At 42.5% G+C, this 18245-nt stretch overlaps 2 protein-coding genes and 1 long non-coding RNA gene across 4 annotated transcripts; 1 reads left to right on the forward strand and 2 right to left on the reverse strand.

Moving 5' to 3' along the window:
- The first annotated feature begins 2313 nt into the window (after positions 1-2313).
- Positions 2314-6644, forward strand: LOC138957358 (uncharacterized). Of its 2 annotated transcripts, none has more exons than XR_011453007.1 (3): positions 2314-2454; positions 2781-2898; positions 4782-6644. It is a non-coding gene; the product is annotated as an uncharacterized lncRNA (long non-coding RNA). The 2 variants fall into 2 exon arrangements; XR_011453006.1 differs by lacking the exon at positions 2314-2454 and adding an exon at positions 2466-2578.
- LOC138957356 (uncharacterized) lies at positions 3341-4776 on the reverse strand (the record flags this gene model as incomplete). The annotated part of the gene is made up of 2 exons (XM_070328480.1): positions 3341-4190; positions 4223-4776. Coding segments are annotated over 2 exons (1404 nt in total), but the record flags the coding sequence as incomplete, so codon positions are not given.
- Positions 6645-17076: 10432 nt separating the features above from the next.
- LOC138957353 (uncharacterized) lies at positions 17077-17853 on the reverse strand. The gene has a single exon (XM_070328476.1). It carries the CDS (start codon positions 17851-17853, stop codon positions 17077-17079), a length of 777 nt encoding a protein of 258 aa, XP_070184577.1.
- Between the last annotated feature and the right edge of the window lie 392 nt (positions 17854-18245).

Consider the following 18245-nt stretch of genomic DNA (forward strand, 5'->3'; position numbering starts at 1 on the left):
CAAGAAGCATTTTTAAAAATCGCAATTGAAACCTTGACAATATGTCTAATGAATCATATCCCCACACCTCACAACCATACAACAAAATTGGATGTACACACTTCTCAAAAAGATCCAATTGCACATCAATTGGTAAATTTAGTTTTCTACATTTTCGAATTAACGAGAACATTGCACGGTTACCAATCAAACATTGACGTTTCATGGCATTATGAAATTTGTTATTATAATTAAATAGTACACCTAAGTACACATAGTCCCAAACTACTTGGACAGGTACTCCATTCAAGACAAAATTTGGGATATTCCGTATTTTCCCCCGCGAAAAAACAACTATTTTTGTCTTTTCAATATTTATGCTTAGTCCCCAGTTCTTACAATAACGATCTAGTCCATCCAGGGCTTTTTGCATTTCTCCAGGTGTTTCGGCGAGTATAGCAGTATCATCAGCATATATTAACAGGAACACATACATATAGTCATTAATGCGTTCAACATCTATTTCTTGGGCTCTTTTCAGGGGCAACTCTAGGCTGACATCATATTCAATCAAAAACTGCTTCAGGTCGTTTAAAAATAGTGAGAAAAGAATCGGTGATAAATTTTCGCCCTGAAGAAGCCCGATGTTTGAGGTGAACGTCTCGGAGAATACACTGTTCACCTTCACGCACAATTTTGCCTTATCATACATGTCCTTAATTACATTCAATACCTTACCATTAATATTCCGTTGCATCAGCTTCTGCCACAGGAGATTGCGTTGCACAGAATCAAAAGCTTTACGCAGATCAATGAAAGCACAATATAACTTTTTCTTTTGTTGTAAAAATATATCAATAAGACAATGTAGTGCAAAAATGTGGTCTACAGTAGAGTGGCCTTTTCGGAAACCAGCTTGTTCGTTGCCGATCACAGAATTGTCATCCAGAAATGCATGCAATCTTTTATTTATCACACTTGTAAAAAGTTTTCCAAAACAACTTAGTACACTGATTCCTCTATAATTATCAGGGTCGGCTGTTGAGCCTTTACCTTTAAAGATTGGGCTTATATACCCCACTGTCCAAGCTTTAGGCATTTTCCCAGTATGCAATATCAAGTTAAATACACGTGTTACAATAGTTAATAGTTTTGGTGAGGAATATTTCAAAAACTCGTTTATAATACCATCGTATCCGCAAGCTTTGTTATTCTTTAAATTGTTTACACATATCATCACCTCCTCCTTTGTAATATCAACATTCAATTGTTCATTCATAAGGTCTGTGTCATCAAGCACATCATCTTGCACATCAATCAAGTCGTGCTCAGATACATTACTAAGTTTTTCAAAATGTTTTACAAATACTTCACGGGATATATCATGCATCGCTTGTTTCTTCTGCTGGTCACATCCACTTATCAATTTCCAATAACTGCTGGGGTCAGAAGACTTCATTGTTCGAATTTTCTTATGTAGTTGCTTTAAATAACTATTATAACTTTTACTCAGTGTTCCCTTATAATCCTTGAATGCTTGGGCCTTATCTTGTATGATCTCTCTGTTATTTGGTTGGGCTTTAAATTTTCTCTTTATTTTTCTATATTTCCTTCTTGTCTGTTTACATTCGTTATCAAACCAAATTTTCTTAACTCCGCTATGTGCATCGTTACTGCTACATGTATTTATTTTTTTCTTCTGCTTATTCTTTCTAAGCATGTTCAATTTATTGGCAGCTTCGGATAGAGCGACGAGAATATTATTAGGCGATATTAAAGCGTTCGTCTCCTTTATTGACACATCATGTTCTCAATGTGTAAACTTGGACTGAGTGGCTGAACGTCCATACGCTAATTCTGAGGCAGTTCTGGTCAGTTTTGTGCCATCATTCCCAATAAACAAACAAACCAACACACAAACAAACAAACAAGCAATTAACACGCCAACAAACCAACCAACAAACAAACAAACAGAAACACGCAAACACAAACAAACAAACAGACACGAACAGACAAACAAACAAACAAACAAACAAACAAACAAACAGACAAACAAACAAACAAACAAACAAACAAGCAATTAACACGCCAACAAACCAACCAACAAACAAACAAACAGAAACACGCAAACACAAACAAACAAACAGACACAAACAGACAAACAAACAAACAAACAAACAAACAAACAAACAAACAAACAAACAGACAAACAAACAAACAAACAAACAAACAAACAAGCAAAGAGGGACACATGTGACAAATGAAACAATACCAACCCAAAGCAAAGCCAATGATCATCATCAGCCAAGGAGTTCGTGCGCCTGCAAATGTACCCGGATCCTACAGTGTGCCGTCTGTGTATATGTCAAAGGGAGTCGTAGCTTTTCATGTTACGATACAAATATGACTCACTCAAAATAGCGGATATGACAGGCTGCTTGCTGTTGGTGCTGGTTTCGCTGGGCTGTGTTTCGGGTAAGTGAGACCGTTTCTCTTCATTCAGGTATACTGTCACTTGTTTCTCGCTCTTGTTGGTTCCCAAATGTTTCAGAGCTTGGGCGTTAGAGGGGTGTTGTTCTCAGATAAATCATATCAATATGTAAGTACACTTTTGTAATTGCTTTGAGAATGTGTGTGTGTGTGTGTGTGTGTGTGTGTGTGTGTGTGTGTGTGTGTGTGTGTGTGTGTGTGTGTGTGTGTGTGTGTTGGCCTTCATTTGCTTGACTGTGCGTGCGTGCATGTTTTCGTCGGTATTTTTTCGTCTATTTGCACAACAAGACAACATTTGTTTTCGCTTTCAGTTAGTGATGCGGTCGAGCAATGTCTCATCTGGGATCGGGACGAAGGCTATGAACGAATTTACTGTCGCAATGGGTGTTGTGAGTACCATTGCTGTCCCGATAGGACTACTAGTTTCAGGTGAGTCAAATAAACTCCGCCAAAACATTATTGCACCCATTGATTGATTTAGTGATGGGCTTCTTGATGGGTTTGATGGTGGGTTTCTTGACGGGTTTGATGGTTGGTTTCTTGATGGGTTTGATGGTGGGCTTCTTGATGGGTTTGATGATGGGCTTCTTGATGGGTTTGATGGTGGTTTTTTGATGGGTTTGATGATAGGCTTCTTGATGGGTTTGATGGTGGGCTTCTTGATGGGTTTGATGATGGGCTTCTTGATGGGTTTGATGGTGGGCTTCTTGATGGGTTTGATGGTGTGTTTTTATGGGTTTGATGGTTGGTTTCTTGATGGGTTTGATGATGGGCTTCTTGATGGGTTTGATGATGGGCTTCTTGATGGGTTTGATGATGGGCTTCTTGATGGGTTTGATGGTGGGCTTTTTGATGGGCTTCTTGATGTGTTTCATGGTGGGTTTCTTGATGGGTTTGATGATGGGCTTCTAAATCGGTTGATGATGGGTTTCTTGATGGGTTTGATGGTGGGCTTCTTGACGGGTTTGATGGTGGGCTTCTTGACGGGTTTGATGGTGGGTTTCTTGATGGGTTTGATGATAGGCTTCTTGATGGGTTTGATGGTGGGCTTCTTGACAGGTTTAATGGTGGGCTTCTTGATGGGTTTGATGATAGGCTTCTTGATGGGTTTGATGGTGGGCTTCTTGACGGGTTTAATGGTGGGCTTCTTGATGGGTTTGATTGTGGGCTTCTTGACGGGTTTGATGGTGGGTTTCTTGATGGGTTTGATGGTGGGCTTCTTGACAGGTTTGATGGTGGGTTTCTTGACGGGTTTGATGGTGGGTTTCTTGACGGGTTTGATGGTGGGCTTTTTGACGGGTTTGATGGTGGGTTTCTTGATGGGTTTGATTGTGGGTTTATTGATGGGTTTGATGGTGGGTTTCTTGATGGGTTTGATGGTGGGCTTCTTGATGGGTTTGATGATGGGCTTCTTGATGGGTTTGATGATGGGCTTCTTGACGGGTTTGATGGTGGGTTTCTTGACGGGTTTGATGGTGGGTTTCTTGACGGGTTTGATGGTGGGCTTCTTGACGGGTTTGATGGTGGGTTTCTTGATGGGTTTGATGGTGGGTTTCTTGACGGGTTTGATGGTGGGTTTCTTGATGGGTTTGATGGTGGGTTTCTTGATGGGTTTGATGATGGGCTTCTTAATGGGTTTGATGGTGGGCTTCTTGACGGGTTTGATGGTGGGTTTATTGATAGGTTTGATGGTGGGTTTCTTGACGGGTTTGATGGTGGGCTTCTTGATGGGTTTGATGATGGGCTTTTTGACGGGTTTGATGATGGGCTTCTTGATGGGTTTGATGGTGGGCTTCTTGATGGGTTTGATGGTGGGCTTCTTGATGGGTTTGATGATGTGCTTCTTGATGGGTTTGATGGTGGGTTTCTTGACGGGTTTGATGGTGGGCTTCTTGATGGGTTTGATGGTGGGTTTCTTGACGGGTTTGATGATGGGCTTCTTGATGGGTTTGATGGTGGGTTTCTTGACGGGTTTGATGATGGGCTTCTTGATGGGTTTGATGATGGGCTTTTTGATGGGTTTGATGGTGGGCTTCTTGATAGGTTTGATGATGGGCTTCTTGATGGGTTTGATGATGGGCTTTTTGACGGGTTTGATGGTGGGTTTCTTGATGGGTTTGATGGTGGGTTTCTTGATGTGTTTGATGTTGGGCTTTTTGACGGGTATGATGGTGGGTTTCTTGATGGGTTTGATGGTGGGTTTCTTGATGGGTTTGATGGTGGGCTTCTTGACGGGTTTGATGGTGGGCTTCTTGATGGGTTTGATGGTGGGTTTCTTGACGGGTTTGAAGATGGGCTTTTTACACTTTCAGTGTTGGTAACATTCTCGGCAGCTTGGTCGGACTGTGCATCCTGATCGCACTCTACCGCTGGCGTGCTCGCCGTGCTGCTCGCCGTGCTGCTCGCCGCGGAAGTGAACATATACAGATCGTGTAATCATTATTGAGAATCACTATTCAAACAAGCGGTATATGTTCATAACACACACACAAGTCACGGAACAGTATATATCAGTGTAAAGCTTATTGATTGCTCTATGTGAACAATATGTTAGAGTTGTGATTTATCTCTCTTTGGTCGCACCAGACAATAGTTATTGCCCTTTTTTTTCTTAAAATAAACTTGTGTTTTTTGACACTTTCAAATGAAGCAATTTTAAGTTTAAAGGTTGCAACTTTAGCCTTTGATATCCTTCTTTGCAGAGAAGCATACGTTTCGGGCTGATTTTGTAAAACACGCGCATGCTACAAATAAGAGGGATGTGACCCAGATGTACGGGGAAAAAATGACCACGGGTGATTGTACTTGGCGTTGCACCCAGACAAAACCAGGACATTCATTCGATTGCCAGTGGACTGAGTATTTTAAGCAAGTGTGGGAGTATGCAAAATAGCAATCTCAGCTGAAATTAAAAGGTCAAAGCAAAAGAAAATTCCACTATTTCGTCAAATGTTCTGAAAGTTGTCACATACAGAATGCTTGTTTGCTTGTCCACTGCACTTTTCAGAACCATTAAAAGTGCAATAATATGGTTTTTAAAGAAAGTTCACTATGATTTTTCCGTGACATTGTCAGCAGTACCACCAACTATACTGCTGAGCCTGTCAGTTTGTATTTATGACCAAATTCAAAATACCGTCATCCAGTAGGGGTGTCACAAGTACCAAGCAAATTACATGAGCATCCCAGGCAAAATATAATTATAAAATGTTATTTTTAAGCCCTGATACAGCGGCCTTTCTTATAGCATACATTAGGTATAAAACAAAAATAAAAAAAAACTAACCCGAATGTCCTGTACCGCAATAAGCAAAAATAGATGAAAAATGTCAGCACATTTCTCGAAAAATTCCAGTTGAAAGAATGTTTGAATATGATTTAATGAACAAAATTACGTTCTCTGCAATTGTTGGGTTTTTGGAACCACAAATACAGGTGTTTTTTTTAAAGGAAATAATGTGGCAAATTGACACTGGAGTCACGAAATGAAGTCAAGAGAAAATGCTGACTGTGCACAACAAGCTGCGGAGGTTTGGTATGTGTCCAAGTGGAGGCTTGCTGTTTGACGCTGTCCAGTCGTCACGCTGTCCAGTCGTCACGCTGTCCAGTCGTCACGCTGTCCAGTCGTCACGCTGTCCAGTCGTCACGCATCTACGGTCACCTACAGCATTACTTACATGACAAGGAACGTATCTGTAAAGTACGCTTTAAATAAATCTATTTGCGGATTATTGGTGATGTCCATACTTTGCATTCGACCAAATATGAGTGTAAGTCTCTGAAGCATGATTTGCTGCGCTTTGTATGCACTCATTGTTTTTTTCAATCAGCAAAACTGTTTGAAACTTTCTTTGTATTCTATTGGGTGTTTTGTGTTTATTATGAACCCAATTTATCATAGTCTTGTAGTTACCCGGTGATAATTCAGAAAACTGATTAGAAAGCTTTCACTAAGTACACCTAAACCATTGTTTCGTGTTAATTGTTGGATCTCATTTTGTTTATATATATCTTTGACTTTACATGTTGCAATGTCCTGCTTTTATTTGTTTGGTTGGGCTCGAATCTCTAACCACCCGGGAATTGATACAATCAGGCTTTTGCTGTCGTTTTTTTGATGCATTTTTAATTTTATAATTATATCTTTTCACTGTGAATAAAACTTCAAAACCGTACTCGCTTCTTTGGTGCTCTCTGTACGTGTATTACTTTTCCTACATTGAAGCTAAATCCTCAAATAAATTGGGCGAAGTCGACTGCACGAAGTTTTGCCATTGAATTATTGGTTAGAAAACATAATTGCGAAGTCTCTGCGTAGTAGACTTTGGGCTCCATAAAGGACAAGCATCATTTCCACACAGATTTGTTCACAAACTCCATTCTAATCACACCTGGTATATTCGGGGGTTAATATGTTTCAGCTGTGTCTGTTTGCTTGTTTGAATTGTCTGTCTGTCTGTTAGTCTGCATTGAGATTAGATCTCAGGTGTTTATGAGTCGACTGAGCTGCAATTCGGTGTAGAGTAGCACGGGGTTAAACGCCCAGGTCAAACGCCCACCACAGTTCCGCCATCTGCTTGGTAAACGAAGTCAGAAAAGCAGGAAGTGACGCGTTCGGTCATGTCAAATCCGAAATATCGGTGGTGGGCGTTTGACCCCGTGCTACTCTACACCTTGGAGTAGCACGGTCTTAGCAACAAATGAGGTTTCTACTTGCAGCGAAAGACAAGATATGAAGACGACACTGTCTCCAGTGTAATATGCATACAACATTGTACGGAGGTCACATTTGGCAAAATACAGTTAGTTCATGTTTGTCAAATTGGGATATTTTTTAATTCCCAAACATTTAAATGAATACTGTAATGAAAAGTAAATTTGTTTTACACTGTCTATCTGAAGCAAATGCTCCCAAATGCGTGTAAACTAATTTTTCTAAAAGGCCGCCCAGTTATTGTTGAGATATGCTTGGCACAAACACACACACACACAGACAGACACATATACCCAAGGAGACAAACCTCGCTCTCCGCTCTCGTTATAACATTTCTAGTCATCACATGACGAACTGTAAAAGAGCAAGGAGCTAGTGACGCTTATCTATATACAACATAGGCATCAACATTATCATACTGTTTCATCGGCGAAGAAAGCCTGCTTGTCAAACAAACAAAAACTGCGTCGTTTATATTCAGGGTGTGCCGAATACCAGCATGTTATTTCGTTATCGACGCCTATCCTCCAAAAGTGTTTTCCTATATCCTTACATGCTCCCTCACGTGAACGGGGCCGGGGCCAAGCCATAAACGACGACAGAAATGCAGTTGACCTGAATCAACAACACTGTTGACATAATTCAGACATAGGCGACGGGAATACGACTATATTAAAGTGTTCGTTAACTTAATTCTCCCATCTTGATTAGATTTTTAAAATGGGATTAATTGATTGTCCGAACGGTCATTCTAAGGCAGTTCTAGATTGCTTTGTGTCATGATAACAACCAAACGAACGAATTAACACACAAACAAACAAACAGGCAAAGAAAGAAAGAAAGAAATGTGTGTGTGTGTGTATGTGTGTGTGTGTGTGTGTGTGTGTTTGTGTGTGTGTGTGTGTGTGTATGTTTGTGTGTGTGTTTGTGTGTTGTGAGGGTGTGTATGTTTGTGTATGTGTGTGTGTGTGTATGTGTGTGTGTGTGTGTGTGTGTGTGTGTGTGTGTGTGTGTGTGTGTGTGTATGTGAGAGAGAGTCTTAGATATTGCAAGTCTTCGCAGTGTGCATCAAATACACGACTTGAAGAGAATCAAGACACTTTCAAATACATTGAACCCACAGTCACAAGCCCACAGAAACGTTCTAGGAATGCGACTCTGAGGTATTGAAAGTTGTTGCTTTTTAAAAAATCGTATTTTAACCTATTTTAAAAAAAAATCTGAAGGGCGCAAGCTGTACAAGGAAGCAAGTCCGAAACAACAGCAAACATGCAATCCTGGAAGGGAGATTAGCGGCCCTGTCTATGCAAATTCAGAAGTGAATTGCCTCCCTTCAAGAAGCTCTCTCTTCATTCTTTTTGACAAACCGCCATTATTTATGAAAATAGTACTTGTCGTCACGGATGTCAAACTTGAAGCAACTGATTGAATCTGTACAAATATAAACGCAACGACGAAGCAAGAACTGGAGTGTGTTCGCACTTACACAAGCGTGCGTGCATGTGTGTTTGTGTGTGTGTGTGTGTGTGTGTGTGTGTGTGTGTGTGTGTTTGTGTGCGTGCGTGCGTGCGTGCGCGCGCGCGTGTGTGTGTGTGTGTGTGTGTTGTTGTTGTTGTTGTTGTTGTAATGATTTGGTTTTGGTTTTGATGGTTAGCTTCTTCCAATGTCAGAGATGGCGATGCTTCGTGGCAGGCGGAAGAAAAAATCAGCCAGATAAGTTTTCGTTATTGTATGTCTGTGCACTTAAAAGACCGTTGGGTCGATATATTTGTGAATGTATTGTTTTGTCAATAACAAACGTTCCAACAACCTACCTTTCTTGTTTTTTGATTCTGAATTTTGGAACGTTGGCAGTCTCTTTGTTTTTGGATTTAGTCAAGCAAGCAATAGAGAAAACAAAACGCAACACTTCCATTGGTAATTAACAAAGAAAACTCACGGAGAAAACATCTACATTTACATCCAAAGAACAAAAGAAAGAGGCACGTATGAAATACGTACGTCTTCTTTCAAATCAGTGGCTAACTCGTAAACCGAATATTGACTCAGTTTTTAATTTCATTTGCTAAGGATTAAATCTCAGACAGTGCTTGTACGTAGACCTGTCAGAAGTTGTTCACCATATCGCATGCAGGACCTGGTGAACAAATATTTGCTCTCTTACTTACTATGCTATTCAGAGTTTTATGAAGTACAAGATCATTTTCGTCTCGTGTAAATCGTTTTATGATATGTGATCTTAACGGCACAGTGCTCTTCGTGTAAGCGGTTTGGCTCACCGCTGATCTTAACGGCACAGTGCTCTTCGTGTAAGCGGTTTGGCTCACCGCTGATCTTAACGGCACAGTGCTCTTCGTGTAAGCGGTTTGGCTCACCGCTGATCTTAACGGCACAGTGCTCTTCGTGTAAGCGGTTTGGCTCACCGCTGATCTAAACGGCACAATGCTCTTCGTGTAAGCGGTTTGGCTCACCGCTGATCTTAACGGCACAGTGCTCTTCGTGTAAGCGGTTTGGCTCACCGCTGATCTAAACGGCACAGTGCTCTTCGTGTAAGCGGTTTGGCTCACCGCTGATCTTAACGGCACAGTGCTCTTCGTGTAAGCGGTTTGGCTCACCGCTGATCTTAACGGCACAGTGCTCTTCGTGTAAGCGGTTTGGCTCACCGCTGATCTAAACGGCACAGTGCTCTTCGTGTAAGCGGTTTGGCTCACCGCTGATCTTAACGGCACAGTGCTCTTCGTGTAAGCGGTTTGGCTCACCGCTGATCTTAACGGCACAGTGCTCTTCGTGTAAGCGGTTTGGCTCACCGCTGATCTTAACGGCACAGTGCTCTTCGTGTAAGCGGTTTGGCTCACCGCTGATCTTAACGGCACAGTGCTCTTCGTGTAAGCGGTTTGGCTCACCGCTGATCTTAACGGCACAGTGCTCTTCGTGTAAGCGGTTTGGCTCACCGCTGATCTTAACGGCACAGTGCTCTTCGTGTAAGCGGTTTGGCTCACCGCTGATCTTAACGGCACAGTGCTCTTCGTGTAAGCGGTTTGGCTCACCGCTGATCTTAACGGCACAGTGCTCTTCGTGTAAGCGGTTTGGCTCACCGCTGATCTTAACGGCACAGTGCTCTTCGTGTAAGCGGTTTGGCTCACCGCTGATCTTAACGGCACAGTGCTCTTCGTGTAAGCGGTTTGGCTCACCGCTGATCTTAACGGCACAGTGCTCTTCGTGTAAGCGGTTTGGCTCACCGCTGATCTTAACGGCACAGTGCTCTTCGTGTAAGCGGTTTGGCTCACCGCCCCACATCTGGCTAGGCTCTTACGACCATCCCTCCACTTGGACACATACCAACACTCAACACCATGACTGCTTTCTGTGGGAACTAAAATGTTATTTGTTTTGATCAACTAATTCTTTAAAAAGCCAGCAGCGGATTTAACGAAAGTATCATATTTAAATGTCCCACAGTACAGAGGAATCACACAGACTGGTCAAGTTTTGGTATGTGACCAAGTGGAGGGCAAGTCTTGCCCCGTGTAAAAGCCTGGCCGGGTTTGATAGGCGAGTTCTTTGTGTATCATCAACTCATGTCCTTGAAAGGAACATTTCCTGTGAGGAAGTTCAGGACCCACTAGTTGATATGCGAGCCGACCAGTCTGCGGGAGAAAGAGTCTGCCTTTTTATGGGATACATTCAGACACATTCCAAAAATCAATGGCCTATAGCTGCTCTTTGTGCAGACTAGGAACATTTCTGTGAATTCGTTTCGTCAGAAGTCTATTATCTAGAAGTATGTATATACTATTGAGTCTTCAGTCGCCTTGTGGTGAGATATGTGCGCGTTATAAATTCTTGTATTATTACTATTACCAGCAGTCGACACGCGGTGATACATATGCCCTTTGACCTTTTCTTGGGGATATCCCATACTAAAATTAGAATACGGGATTTAGGAAAGCTGTTCAAGGGCACTCACGCACTATATTCGATTTTCAATACACGACTAAAAACCTTTGGGATAAATCAAAAAGAATAAAAATACAAGAACATAGAGTTCAGAAAAAAAGAAAAGAAAGTAAAAAAAATCATGTTTTACAAAAGTACTTGGGGACGCGAACCCGAGACCGCCGGCATTGGAGGCAAACGTCTTACCACCCCGCCACAAGACCGCCGGCATTGGAGGCAAACGTCTTACCACCCCGCCACAAGACCGCCGGCATTGGAGGCAAACGTCTTACCACCCCGCCACAAGACCGCCGGCATTGGAGGCAAACGTCTTACCACCCCGCCACAAGACCGCCGGCATTGGAGGCAAACGTCTTACCACCCCGCCACAAGACCGCCGGCATTGGAGGCAAACGTCTTACCACCCCGCCACAAGACCGCCGGCATTGGAGGCAAACGTCTTACCACCCCGCCACAAGACCGCCGGCATTGGAGGCAAACGTCTCACCACCCCGCCACAAGACCGCCGGCATTGGAGGCAAACGTCTCACCACCCCGCCACAAGACCGCCGGCATTGGAGGCAAACGTCTCACCACCCCGCCACAAGACCGCCGGCATTGGAGGCAAACGTCTTACCACCCCGCCACAAGACCGATTACGCGACAGGCGTGAAAACTAAGACTTGAACTGCCAACATAACTGCCACGTGCCCGGGTCAGTTTTGGAATCGAGTATTTGTTGACTCGTCGTTTTCCTCGTTCGTATAAAGTGTGTTTTGTACGTTTTCTTGATATCATCATTACATGACTTTTCTGGCCCCCAGATGCGTGACGGGTAGGCCTGAAGTAGAGATCGCCATGATCACAGTTCAAGATTTTGCGCGACAAGAGGTGTGTTTCTTTTAACTGTGATGAAAAGGGATAACTCAACTTGGTATCTAACACTATTTCTGAACACTGGAACCAGTTTTGCACTGTTAATTTATTTTTTTCTGTCTTTCAAGCTTTAAATTCAGCTTATAAAATGAGTAAAAAGGTGTTTTTTTCTGAATTCACCAGTTAAATCACTATGTTGCATGTTCTATTTTGCTTCCCTATTTCTGTTCTTAAGTTTTGATCATCTGACTACCTGGCTTGTCTATTTGGAAGATAATATGCACTCTTTTCTGAAAAGTGAGTAGGGGGTGGGGGTAGTAAAAGCATTACAGTTCAAAATTTTGCACGACAAGAGGTGTATTTCTTTTAAAATTGGTGAAGAGGGATAACTCAACTTGTTATTTAACACTATTTCTGAACACTGTAACCACTTTAACACTTTTAATTTATGTTTGACTGTGTTCCATGCTTCAAATTGGGCTTCAAAAATGGATACATAAGTTTTTTTTCTCCAAATTCACCTGTAAAATCACTATGTTTGATGTTCTATTTTGCTTCCCTATTTCTCTTCTTCAGTTTGTGATCATCCGATTGTTTTTTTGTTAACATATTCACAATACAATATCACAAATTCTTCAGTAGGGTTTGCGTGAAAAAATCTCATACCTATGCTCAAACTTCAGTCGTTATCTCAAAATTTTGCGCGACAAGCTCTATTCATTTTGTTTTTTTCCTGATAAACAAAACACTGAACTAACATAAAACCAAACCTTTATATCTGCCTAACCACTTTGAAAATGGCCTCAGGTGTATACTCCAGCCTTTGGTTATGTATGCATACACGTAGCACTGTGAAAACTCATCTCAAATTCTGTTTGTTGTTGACCAGCATTATTAACCAAGAACTTCGAATGTTTGAAGAATACGCCTTGGTGTTATGCCTTGAGTGCGAATACTTTCTTTCAAAAACGTTTACCGAGTTTAGACCAGGAAAAAGAGGAAACAGGTAAACAGTCCTCTGTGATTCTCCTAGATTCTCAGGAAGGATAAGAATAAAGAATCAATCAATCAATCATGCAAGAGCAAGTATAAACAGCCAAGAATTTCGAATGTTTGGATTATGTGTTCTGGTGTTATGACTTAAAATGTGACCCTCCACCACGAAATGAGTCGCATGTCACATCGCGCGGTTCTGCGCTAGGCTTTATATATAAGTCCGGGGAGTGACTGTTAGAGTGTGAGGGTCACCTTAGTCACAGGATTATAACTCAAACAGTTTTCGCCCTTTTCTAAAACGGTTTTCACCACTGGATAGAGCATAAAAAACTCTTTAGGAAAATGTAAAAATATGAAAATCATGCAAAGGTGACATGCGACTTATTCCGTGGTGGATGGTCACAAATACGAATAGTTTTTTTTCGGAAGTGGGCCGAGTTTTCAACAGAGCAAACAGAGCAGAGCTGAACCGTTCCTACATGACTCTGCTGGGTTGTGAGAACGAGAAAAATCAAAAATCACTAGATCAATAGATCAATCATAAAAGAACTGAACGGCAGAGTCCCTTTCATGTTTAACAAGTTCGGCTTACTTAATATCGCCTATATTTTACGGAAAAATTATTTATTGCCTCCCAAATGATTAGATTTTAAGAATACTTTTTTGTTTATATATATTCTTTTCTGAGTTTAAAAGAAGTGGAATAGCAATAATATTAACCATAATGCATTAATGATCATAAACGATAAACGAGAGTACGTACGAGGATGAATGTGAGGGTGCGGGTATGGATATGACTGTGTGGTTGGGTTATGTGTGTATTGATGTGTACTTGTATGTGCCTACGAGATCTGAGAGTGTTGTTTATATGTGCTGTTATACACGACCCAAAAGAAAAATTTCTGTTCGTTACACTCAGATAATAAAGTTGTATTGAATTGAATTGAATTGAATTGAATTGAATTGAATTGAATTGAATTGAATTGAATTGAATTGAATATCTCACGTTAGGACTTTACATGGGATAAAAACATTCATCCTCCTAGACACATGCTGAAAATCAGCATCCTGACTGACTGCTTCGCACGAAGAGTGGGGATTTTTTATGAATTAATTTGGCTTATTGCCGGTAGTGCCTGTTAAGAAATTAATTTATCAAAAATCACATGCTGCACAGAGAGCAAACACCAACTAAGGCTGTTCATTTTGGTAAGTCTCCAAGTGCAGGGATGGTCTTATTTAGAGATCTTGCTACACTACTATTTTATTTCCCCAGGAACATTAGAACGCGCGCGCGCGTGTGTGTGTGTGTGTGTGTGTGTGTGTGTGTGTGTGTGTGTGTGTGTGTGTGTGGTGTGTGTGTGTGTGTGTGTGTCTGTGTCTGTGTGTGTCTGTGTGTATATGTGCGGTTGTGTGTGTGTGTATGTGTGTCTGTGTGTGTCTGTGTCTGTCTGTGTCTGTGTGTGTCTGTGTGTATATGTGCGGTTGTGTGTGTGTGTATGTGTGTCTGTGTGTGTGTGTGTGTGTGTGTGTGTGTATATGTGTATATGTGTGGGTGTGTGTGTGTGGTTGTGTGTGTGTGTGTTTGTGTGTGTGTGTGTGTCTGTCTGTGTGTGCATGTGCACACATGTGTCTGTGTGGTTGTGTGTGTGTGTGTGTGTGTGTGTGTGTGTGTGTGTGTGTGTGTATAGAACTTCTCTAACTTTTTCAATACTCAACGTGTTGTGTTACGCTGCCTTGACTACGGCACGCATACAATTCATTGCTACAAATTTTAAACAAACTTTGTTTTCCTCGCCTATGCAAAGCATCGATGCCTGCAGCCGTTCTTTAAAGGCACAGTAAGCCTCCCGTAAACCATCACAGAGCTCCCCGAGCGTCTAAATACAGTACAAGCATACTTCCATTTGAACGCTCACCGAACGGGAACATCCTGGCTGCTTTCTGTCGAGCGTGAGACATTTTCCAAGAATTTATTTTCTTGTATTTGGCCCTGAAGAACAATGGCGCCTCGTTTTTGCGCTAGACCTAACTTTTAAAATCTAAATAATAAATTGACAGCTTGTTACACAAACATTCTTTAATCATAAAAGAATTCGTTTTTCATCAAGACAAGATCAGAACAATTCGAAGTTGTGAAAGTTTAAAAAAAGAAAAGCCCGGAAGCAGGGTCACGCAAGGGTCGTAGCAGACGACGGTTTTATCAGTGCAAATCGCCGTTCCTCTCAACAGTCAAAAGCCATCGCTGGAGTTCTTGTGAACCACAGCCGTTGTTTCGTACATAAAAAACGTGCTATTGTAGATAAGCTCACGTCGAGTCGCATTCAAATGACTAACTATGACGACTGCATTGTGAAAAGGGAAAACTGGATCACACGGGTTCACGATGGCTCAGGGGTAAGATAAACCAAGCAAAAATAAATTCTTTGTAAAAGTAGTAAATTTTAATTGGCTTATTGTCCGTCAGGTCTTAATTGCCTATACTGGACATGAATTGGTTTATACGAATCGAGTTTTACGCCCTCACGGCTTTTTGATGTTTGCGTGTTTAGGTGGTATCAGCCATCTCTGCACTTATGGTAGAATGACCAATATCTTTAACGTGCCATTGTGGTGACACGAGGGTGGGAGATGGACACCGTCTCTGGGTCTGCACATAAAGTTGACCCGTGGCCGTCCCGGCCCGGATTCGAACCAGCGACCTTTCGATCACAAGCCCAGTGCTCTACCACCTGAGCTACCCGGGCCCCGGGTAAATTGTTGAAAATTGTTCGCTCTTTACGGAGGGCAAGGATGTTGTCAATTGGTGAGTGTTTAAATGAAAGGGTGTTTGTACTGTGTGTAAAAGCCTGACCGTATCTGTGATGGTTTACGGGAGGCTTACTCTGCCTTTAAACGAAGCACAAATAAGAAACAATAATAAAAGCAAAGAAAATAGCAACAAGATATGCAAACATCTAACAAAGCCGAGCAAGCAGAATGACAGGTCTAATGAAAAACAAAGAGGTACCGAGTCGGAAACAAGATCGCGATTCTTTTCTTCGCTGCACTCAATCAATCAATCAATATGAAGCTTATATAGCGCGTATTCCAACTTTTAGGCCGAAGGCCGCGGTCAATAAATATGAAACAAAAGTCGATATGCTCCCCCTCGGACCGACAAAAAAGCAGGTCTGTCAACAACCCATCAAACATCTTATAATATCAATAAACCGGGAACATAACAAACTAGTGGGGATATCATTACCTTCCTCTTGTTCCCATGCAGTCTGCTGGAATACATTTAGTCAAACACACACACACACACACACACACACACACACACACACACACACGCACACACACACACCTTCTGCATTGCATTTCTGCATCAAATTTTAGGCCAAGGACTTTGAAAGGTATACTGAATGTGTGTGTGTGTTCTACCAACATACTAAGGCCACAACAACAAAAAAATAGGTGTGGTTACGGTAACATAGCCCCCCAAAATAGGGTAGGAAGGTAGGCAATCACTTTTTTTTTTAAACTTTTTTTTCTAATGTGTACAAATTAAACCTACTTGACTGGGAAATAAGTGTGCGACTCGGGCGCTTTCGCTTTCATTGCGTTTTCTGCATTCGGGTTTTTTTAGTTTTTTTTGACAAATGTAATAAAAAGTTATAGGGTCGGCCCCTAAAAATAGGGTAGGTCGGGTTACCGTAACCACACCTATTTTTTTTAGGCCTAAGTGTGTGACATGAGCATTAAAAGGTAGAGTGGTGTGGGGAGGGGAGCAGAGAAAGGGGCGGGGGTGTGGGGGGGTGTGTGGGAGGGTTTACAAAACAGCGTGGAGGTACTCTCTGTCAGCAGAGTATTGTCACGCGTGCCATTTGTATTCAAGTATATTCGATTCACGTGAAAACGGTTCTCATTTTTTACGAAAGAAATGTATGAGAATGTTTTAATTTGTAAATCTGTGGTGCAAATGTGTGCATGGTCTTTATTTCAAAAGACATTGCTACTTTTCAAACATGCCATGCATTCAAAATACCGGATTCGTGTATGTCCTCGGACCAACTTCAGGAGGCAATTTCTCAACAATAACATTAACAACAAGCAGGCAAACAAAACAAGAAATCCAAGATAGCCTGCTGGCCTCCCATGCAATCCAAGGGTTCAATAGCCTGCTGGCCTCCCATGCAATCCAAGGGTTCAATAGCCTGCTGGCCTCCCATGCAATCCAAGGGCTCAATAGCCTGCTGGCCTCCCATGCAATCCAAGGGTTCAATAGCCTGCTGGCCTCCCATGCAATCCAAGGGTTCAATAGCCTGCTGGCCTCCCATGCAATCCAAGGGTTCAATAGCCTGCTGGCCTCCCATGCAATCCAAGGGCTCAATAGCCTGCTGGCCTCCCATGCAATCCAAGGGCTCAATAGCCTGCTGGCCTCCCATGCAATCCAAGGGTTCAATAGCCTGCTGGCCTCCCATGCAATCCAAGGGCTCAATAGCCTGCTGGCCTCCCATGCAATCCAAGGGTTCAATAGCCTGCTGGCCTCCCATGCAATCCAAGGGCTCAATAGCCTGCTGGCCTCCCATGCAATCCAAGGGTTCAATAGCCTGCTGGCCTCCCATGCAATCCAAGGGCTCAATAGCCTGCTGGCCTCCCATGCAATCCAAGGGCTCAATAGCCTGCTGGCCTCCCATGCAATCCAAGGGTTCAATAGCCTGCTGGCCTCCCATGCAATCCAAGGGCTCAATAGCCTGCTGGCCTCCCATGCAATCCAAGGGTTCAATAGCCTGCTGGCCTCCCATGCAATCCAAGGGCTCAATAGCCTGCTGGCCTCCCATGCAATCCAAGGGCTCAATAGCCTGCTGGCCTCCCATGCGAAAAGTTTAGTGTTGGAATCCCTGCCGCGCCTGGTGGTTCAAGGGTAGACATTATTCCGATCGCCCTCGTCAACTTATTTGCAGACCTGCTAGTGCCTTATACCTCTTCGTGTGTACACACAAGCACAAGACCAAGTGCACACGGAAAAGATCCTGTAATCTTAATCGGAGGTCTGGCAGTTATAGAGCAACGACAATACCAATCATGCATGCCCCATATTCGGCGAATGGCTTGACTTAACGGCGTGGTAAAACGGTCATATACGTACAAACCCACTTGTGCAAAACTCACGAGCTCGAGTGTATGTGGGAGTTTCAGCCCATGAACGAAGAAGAAGAACAAATGTAGAAATCAGCTTCTGCTGTTGTACTATGCACGAAACGATGTT

The sequence above is a fragment of the Littorina saxatilis genome, unplaced genomic scaffold, assembly GCF_037325665.1.
Source record: "Littorina saxatilis isolate snail1 unplaced genomic scaffold, US_GU_Lsax_2.0 scaffold_413, whole genome shotgun sequence".
In the NCBI taxonomy this organism is placed as follows: Eukaryota; Metazoa; Mollusca; class Gastropoda; order Littorinimorpha; family Littorinidae; genus Littorina; species Littorina saxatilis.

Excerpts from the sequence above, each read along its gene's own strand:
- LOC138957353 (XM_070328476.1), bottom strand. The coding sequence starts at position 17,853 with ATGGGAGGCCAGCAGGCTATTGAGCCCTTGGATTGCATGGGAGGCCAG.